The following is an 8,401-nucleotide window of genomic DNA, read 5'->3' on the forward strand; positions in this document are numbered from 1 at the left end:
CAGGAAAAGATGAAGGGACAAAGTTTCAAGTAAGGAAATAGGGGATATAATCTCATATATGTTAATGTGGTGGCGTAGTGAATAAGATGGAGACCGTGGGATTGGGCAGACGTCCACGTGTAGGTTCAAATCACACCACATACAGGCAACACCCCGCTTAACGAAAGGGTTACGTTCCTAAAAAACTCTTCGTTAAGCGAAACTTAGTTAAGCGAACCAAATGTAACAAGTTTAACCCCTGATTTGAACTTCCATTGAGAGTAAACAAAGCGAGAGTGCATCATAGTACAGTGAAAGGTTTAATGAAAGTAAAAATTATGAAGTTAAACATTTAGGCAGTTTAATTTAAGTCATTATAATGTACACTAATGTATGTATGTAAATAACTTTATAATGTTGATGATCTTAAATTTATGAAGGGAGGGAGAGTGAAACGGGAAAGATACTAACCGGCAACCTGTGGAATGTAAACAAAGGGCGCATCATTGTATCACATACAAAACTTATGTACCACATTTCCACAAGGCTTTCCATTTTATCCATTGTAGAGTCACGAGTTCAGGTGGTTCTTTTAGCTTGCAAGGAAGATACGGTCTCACCAGCCTTCTTAATAGAGTCTGCTGACTTGTAAATAGTAGAGACAGTAGATGGAGGCAAGGCTTGGTGGCGAGCAATGCTATTAGTTTTCTCGCCTCTCGTGTCTGTGAATAATATCCAGCTTCACTTAGCAACGCTAGGTGACATTGCAGGGCGTTTTGGTGGTAAGTTGAGCAAGGAAAGACAAGCTGCTGCTGATGCTGTTATTGTTTTGAACTAAGGGAGTGAGTGGTGCGCGTGTTGTCCACAAGAGGCGCTGGTGTATTCAAAAGCCTGTCGGCTTGTGTGATACGGCAGTACTTTCGAAGTTGGAAAAAATTACTTGGATAAAGCTTCGTTAAAGCGAGTTTGGTGTTCGTTAAACAAGCAAATGGTAGTAAAATGAAACCTTTGTTGTAGCGAAATTTCATTGTGTGAACCTTCGTTAAGCGGGGATTGCCTGTACCACTTTGTAACTATGCCATTTGTCAAGTGGCTTAAAGTTTCCTACATGTCACCATGATACCCAGGTTCTAGGTAGTTACACCAAAGATGCACTTGAGTGGTGATATGGACCCTAATATGGGTACCACTATAAATAAAATTGCCTGTACCACTAATGGGCGAAAGCTGAACAGCGCTTCCCACATATAACCTTGAAGTATGCCTACATGCTAAAAAAAAAAAAAAAAAAAAAAAAAAAATGTATATTGCCTGTGTCATAATGCATTGTAGCAACTCAGTTTTTGTGTTGCATGTCACTTATGGGAATTGCTACAAAGCACAATGTGTGCAACAGGATGGTGTCTCTAGTCTCCCTCCTTCCTGAAATCATACCATTTGTTTCTTGACCTCGTTGAATGAATAATTAGTTACGTGGTCTGCCTTTTTTAGTCCAGTGATATGGGCAAGTACTTCTTTTGTGAACTCCCTAAAAGGTACCATGGTAAAGATACAGCCCTTGTGGAAATTAAGAACATCACTGTGAAAACAGGCAAGGTGACCTTGTACATCCTCTCCCAACCTTGGTATAGGTGCTTTTAGGCTAAGTTATCTCACCGATTCTACTCAGTTGGCCCAGCATGATGGTAGGGAGTAGCCATTTATGATGTGGATAATTTTACCTCAGAGAAAACTATCCCTTTTCTGCCGTAAGAATACTTCCGATAAGTATTGTACAAGCAGCAATTATTCGTTTTGAGGTCAATCATGATCCTAAAATTGCCACACAAAGGAATGTTTTAAATCCAGCCCATTACAGATATAGTCCTCTACAAGTACAGTACAATATGCATTATAATTCAAATTTACCAGTGGAGGTAAAATCATTCAGCCTTCCAGGAGTGGCCACCACAATCTCTGCTTTGGCTCTAATTTTATGTATTTGGGTCCGCTTGTCTCCTTGACCATACACACATACACTGCAGGAAGATGAACAATTTAGTATTCCATAAAATCATCCTTTAATCTTGAGATAAACTTAGTTTTAACACTTACTCCATAACTGAAAGTCCTACGTTCTATCTCTCTTATACTCTTATACACCTACCCCTCTCATTTAAACAGTGCATCCTTCTTCCTTCCTCTCTGCCATCATCATCCACTGTGACTTACAACACAATTATTTAATCTCATCAAAAACTCATCAATCTTGGGAACCTTGCTCCCACCTCTCTCTCTATTTACTGTAAGTTAAAATTGTCATGATGGTAACATATATTTCAACAGTTCCTGAAATGACATGAGAAAACTATCTTGTAGAAAAGAATGCACATTAAATCTTGAAAATTCCTACTACATTACATGCTTACCATTTAATGTTGTCATAGGAGTACTTTGATACTTCTTTTTCAATTTGTTGAGCAAGTTCTCGTGTAGGTGCAAGGACAAGACAGGTAGGTCCAACACGCTTGTCACGAGGTGTTGGCTGAGCCACGATGTGAAGCAGTGCTGGCAGGATGAAGGCCAAAGTTTTTCCTACCCATACGAAACATATACTCATTACACACCAACTTAAATTTTTCCGATATTATGTGTTGGTATTCCATCAGACTGTTAAATGATATGAGCAAGAAAAATCCAAGAAAAAATATATATGAAGGATGAAAAATTTCACACATCACACCAGTTTCAAAACACATGGAATGGAAAAAACAAAACAAAACAAAAAAACAATGCACAAATACACATGCACTTTAATATATGAAAAGATACTACTACTACTTCTAATAATAATTTCCACATCTATATCAACCAGTCCATCTATATACTAAGCTGCAATTCTACATGTGGTGGCCCAGACAATGCACAACACACTTTTATTGCTATTTTCATGCCAACTCCTCTACTAATTTTGCTAACTGCATTCCTCCCCTCCTCCTGCAGCCTCACTGCACAAGGCTTTCTTCTTCCTCTCATCTCTATTCTGTCCAACTCCCTAATGTAAGAGTTAACCAGTATTCTCAATCATTCATACCTTTCACTGGTAAACTCTGGAACTCCCTGCCTGCTTCTGTATTTCCATCTCCCTATGACTTGACTTCTTTTAAGAGAGAGGTGTCAAGACATTTGTCCCTGAATTTTGTTAACTCTCATGTCTTTTAGGGAACTGGCAAGAAAGTGAGGCTTTTTTTTTTCCATATTTTGTTGCCCTTGGCCAGCTGTCCCTCCTGCATAAAAAAAAAAAAAAATCTTCACACTCTTAGTCCTATCAAGCCCCACTGGAAAGATTAGTTTTGTGGATCATTGCAACATACATCCATAGAAAAAAAAAAAAAAAAAAAAGTCTGACAACATACAATGGTTCACCTCTGGCCCTTCATAATGAGACTTCCATATTCTGAACTTACTCCAATCCTAAAATTACAGCTAATGTGGGATATTTGTTACTGTGTGTCAGCAATAAAAGATCCCATAAAGTGCACCCAATAACCCCTCCCCATGTGTCAAGAAGGCCATATTCATACACAGTCCACTGTCCACTGTTGCTCTCCAATCACCTCAATCACACACAATCACACTTGTTGCATGCCATTTCCCTCTGCTTCAGTGCTCTCTTCACACAGTTCATTTATTGCAGACATAGACTTTTCTTCCTCATTACAGTAGACCCTCGGACTTTGAACATAATTCATTCCAGAAGGCTGTTCCATGTCCGAATTGTTCCAAGTCTGAAGCCATTTTCCCCATAGGAAACAATGTAAATCATTTTAATCCATTCCAAGACAACAAATTTTTACCTTAAGAACTGAACAATGTAAAATCAATATTTTGATTAATACAAGTTTAAATAAAACAATTTCAATTTAACGCGACTCGATATTTAAGGAAATATGATCAAATAACACAATTTATGTGAGTTGACATGGGTTAACTCGACTCTATGACATCACACACACCAACACTGCTTCTGGCAGGAACTCCACTGAGATGCTATGGGCCAGAATCCAAGAAACTTAACAGCAAACAGAGCAACTTCCAGCCACAAAATGGTATCCATCAACATAGAGGGACATTGTTGCCATGGTATCTAGGTCGCTAACAAGGTGTTGATAACACTTGCCAAATAACACTTGCCAAGAAAGTGTTACTATCTTGTATATACCCTAAACAGCCACAAAACAATATTTTTATTAGCTTTTTACAAGCTTTACCACCAAGAAAAGATTGCTATATGAAGCACAAATTTTAATTTTACATAGAACACCAAAAACAAAGCAGGAGTTGTGGAGGAGGCACCACATTTGTCTGCTGCCGATCAGCGTCGGCTGCTGTTTCTTTTATTTGTCACCCCTTAAGCTTACGTGTTGCTTTCACAGCCATAATTTGTGTTTATGCCCCTCTATTGCCTGCTATAATGGATGTCATATCTCTTTATTCATAAATAATCATGCCATGAGGATCATGATGTGAACTACTACTGAATTACCACTTCCCTCGGCATGAACTTTTCTCTTTGTAACTTCATCTGGCAGGGGAGGACTCAGTGGAGCATGCAATTCTCACATAGAGTCGGTAAGTGAAGCAAAATCTGGGTATAAGTGAGAATTGCATGCCCCACTGAGTCCTCCTCTGCCAGTTGAATTTACACAAAGAGAAAAGTTCATGGCGAGGGAAGTGGTATTTCAATAGTAGTTATCATCATCCCTGAAAGACACATAAATGGATTATTTGCTTTAACATATAAGACACTATCAAATATCAGGGTGGCATTTAACTACAAGGACAAGAGCATGATGAAAAAGATCATAACCACAATGATAAGACTTAGACTTGAATATGCAACAATGGTAAGGTCACCACACATGCAAAAGGACATCAGGAAACTAGAAAGAATCCAAAGGATAGCCACAAATATAGTGCCAGATATAAAGGACCTTCCCTATGAAGAAAGACTAAAGGAAATGGAGCTATCAACTTTGAAGGATAGACAGGAGAGAGGAGATCTAATAATGATGTACAGAATAACAAACAGTAAGGATAAGATAGATAGACAAAACCTGGTATTACTCACTGAAGATGGAGATAAACAGACAAGAGGATCTTTAAGATCAGGAAAACTCAATGTTTGAGAAACATTAAAAAGTTTAGTTTTCCACATAGGACATTGCACATCAGGAACAGTTTAAATGATTAGATTGTAACAGCAGAAAGTATGCACAAATTTAAGGAAAATTTGGATAAAATTTAGATAAGGAAACATATCATTATGATTCCTGCTTGAACCCTGTAATATACAACTAGTTAAACTAGGTAAATACACACACACACACACACACACACACACACACACATGCACTGATCTCTAGGAATGAATTTGTGTCCTCTCTTTTGAGAAAAGAATATACTTAAAATTACTGAAAACTGTAACATTGCTCTCAGAATGAAGTAATGATTTCATGAGTGATAATTTATGTGCTGTAAAAATAACTTGATAAAACTTTTTCTTGCATTTTCAACTTTTGGCTTCCTATTTCAACATTACATAATTATGATTTTTAGAGGATATCACTAAGACTTATGGCTTTCCTAACCATTTAAACTTTACACAAGTCTAAACAGAAATGGTTACTTTAACCTTTAATGTACGGTGATCGTTTCGGGAAGATTGTACTGTCGCGTGTGAAGAGGTAGGGATCGTTCAGGGAATCATGATTTTACTGTACTTAACGTTTGAATCTCCCCCTCACTATTAGTCCAGGGGCAAGTGGAGGTATCTGGCAACCATTCTCGCTCGCCTCCTTAAGCCTTGAGACATGTTCCCCATTGTCCAGTCCCTTAGAGGAAGGATTGTGCAAATTGGTGCAAAAGCATGAAAATTGGCACACTTATAGTTTAAGACCTGCGGAATTAAAATCTGCCGGGCTCCAGAACCAAAATTCAATGGGGTCGCCATATTTGGCAAAACAAAATGGCCACGCCCGAACACACAATTTTTCCATTTCCAGTGAACAGAATGAACATTAAGTCACAAACTTCTACAAAAAAAACCCCATTCCTACAATTGTTCACATCAAAAAGTGTAAATCTGGCATTGAATTTACTTTGAAATTGACAGAAATAATCATTTTGGAAAATCCAAGATGGCCACCGCATGAAATTGAATGTTGCATACTTTTGACATTTTGAGGCAGATGATAGTGCAAAAATGGGTTTCACGGTTTTTTAAATATCAAGGTTTGCATATTCTAACTCATATTTTGCCTGAAGGACCAAGTTAACATATATTAGCAATGAAAAATAAACCCCAAGCTTAGTCAAAACTTTTTTTTATTTATTGTTGCAGCATGATGGAGGCCATCAACTGGGACCTGTGCTGTCTCTGTCAGCAAAAAAAGGATGACCGACTCCAAACTCCAAAGAATGAAGGTCTTACTTCTCTAGAGAGAGACCTGAATGGATTAAAGTCAATTGGTGTTGTTCCTTTCGGAATGAAAGTGTTATGGGCCCAGCTTGATGGAGGCCAAGGTATTGTAACAACACTGAAGTCTCACAATGCCAAATATCACAGTGTGCAGAAGCTACTGTAGTTCTTCTCGTTTGCAACGAATCACTGAAAGGGAGGATTCAGGAGACCAAGTTTCACCTAAGAAGCTCTGTTCCTGCTCCACACCAAGTTCTGCTGATAAGTCTCCCTGTTGTGTAGTATGCGAGGGACAGGACTGTCATAATCTGCATAAGGTTGCCACTGATAATGTGGACAGTAACCTGAAGAGTTGGGCCAAGACCACCAAGAACTTCTAGCTTTTGGGCAGGCTGATTGCTCAGGCAGCAGATGCTCACGCTGCTGACACATACTACCATCTCCAGTGCTACACCCAACTGCGAAACTCGGCCCAAGCCAAGAAACGCAAGGCATCTGCAGGTCCCTTGGAGCCTCACTTCAATTCTATTGCCATAGCACAAATTGTGGCTTTGGTTGAGGACTCTGAGGATTCAGTCTTCAAGGTGTCTGCACTGCGGCAGTTCTACAGAACAGTGATGGAAGACCAGGGAACTCCTTGTTCTGATACCCGCGAACCACATTCCACTCGATTCAAGGAGTATCTTTTGAAGCTCCTTCCTGAGTGGACAGACTTCTCTCAAGGCAAGAACAAGAACCTTTCACTGGTTCATTTGGCCCTGATTCTCTAACATCTCCTGTCCCTGGACAGTTGCGAAGCTTCATTAACATCCTTCTCCAGGGTCCCTCGATTTTTCATAAACAGAACAATGATGAGCTGCAGGGGCAGGTACATGGCAGAGCAAGAGTTGCAAATGCCATTGCCCAGCAGATCATTTACAACACTTGCAGTGGTTCACACCATACCACAACGTCTGCCAATATACGTCACAACAAAGACCATGAAACTCCCTTTCTGGAATACTGCGTTCCTAACAAACATTGACAACGAGGGAACTGTTCCCCTTCTTGAGTGCTCAACTTGTAAAGCAGGACCTGGGTGGGAGGCTTGTCCTAAGTACTGCCATGGAGAATGTTCTCTCCAACAAACGTCACAACGTGTCTGGCCTTCAGCCTTGCAACCACAGTGAAGCTGACACCAGGATAATGCTGCACCTTGCCCATGCCTCACAACAGGGTCACAAGGTTGCTTTGGTCCGTACAGTGGACAGTGATGTTGTCATTCTGGCAATCCACTTCTTTGCTTCATTTGGTCTCTCTGAGTTGTGGATCTCCCTTGGCAGTGGGAAGAAGACATGTGACATTCCCATCCACACTCTGTCTGCACAGGTAGGACCATCAAGATGCAGTGCTCTCCCACTATTCCACGCAATGACAGGCTGTGACACTGTCTCACAAATCTTGGGATGTGGCAAAAAGAAAGCCTGACCAGCCTGGCAGAATACCCCGGGAATGACAGAGACACTGGTAGCCCTCACTAGAGACCCGCATGAGCTCAGCCTTGAATCTCAACACATGCACAAATTAGAATGCTTTGTTGTAGTCAAGTACAGCAAGAGCTGTGGACAAAAAAGAGTCAATGAAGCAAGGCATAAACTGTTCACCAGCAGGAAGAAGAAATTGGAAGACTTGCCACCAACACAAGCAGCTCTGTATCAACACATCCTCAGAGCACTGCTGCAGACCTGCTTCTTCTGGAGGCAAGCAACCTCAGTCCAACTGGACACCCCTGATTTCCAAGACTGGGGCTGGCAGAAGACCAGCACTGGTGAATGGTTGCCATTCTGGACAACTCTTGAGGACAGCAGCAAAGCTTGTTCCATCCTCTTGCGTTGTGGCTGTGAAGTGTCTTGCACAGGGAATTGCAAGTGCTCAAGGGTGACTGTACATTGCACAGTTCTCTGCAAATGTGAAGGTGGATGT

At 40.4% G+C, this 8,401-nt stretch overlaps 2 protein-coding genes across 11 annotated transcripts in view; one reads left to right on the forward strand and one right to left on the reverse strand.

Annotated features, from left to right (window-relative positions):
• Positions 1 to 8,401, forward strand: part of LOC123504837 (zinc finger protein OZF-like) — a 182,409-nt gene that overhangs the window by 148,756 nt on the left and 25,252 nt on the right. The window lies entirely within an intron of this gene.
• Positions 1 to 8,401, reverse strand: part of LOC123504839 (probable ATP-dependent RNA helicase DDX43) — a 31,584-nt gene that overhangs the window by 12,009 nt on the left and 11,174 nt on the right. The window contains exons 6-7 of the mRNA XM_045255721.1: positions 2,388 to 2,553; positions 1,888 to 1,997 (exon numbers count right to left, since the gene is read on the reverse strand). Of these exons, the coding sequence (XP_045111656.1) occupies positions 1,888 to 1,997; positions 2,388 to 2,553 (276 nt within the window). The remainder of the gene's footprint in view (positions 1 to 1,887; positions 1,998 to 2,387; positions 2,554 to 8,401) is intronic.

This window comes from Portunus trituberculatus, chromosome 17, assembly GCF_017591435.1.
Source record: "Portunus trituberculatus isolate SZX2019 chromosome 17, ASM1759143v1, whole genome shotgun sequence".
NCBI lineage: Eukaryota > Metazoa > Arthropoda > Malacostraca > Decapoda > Portunidae > Portunus > Portunus trituberculatus.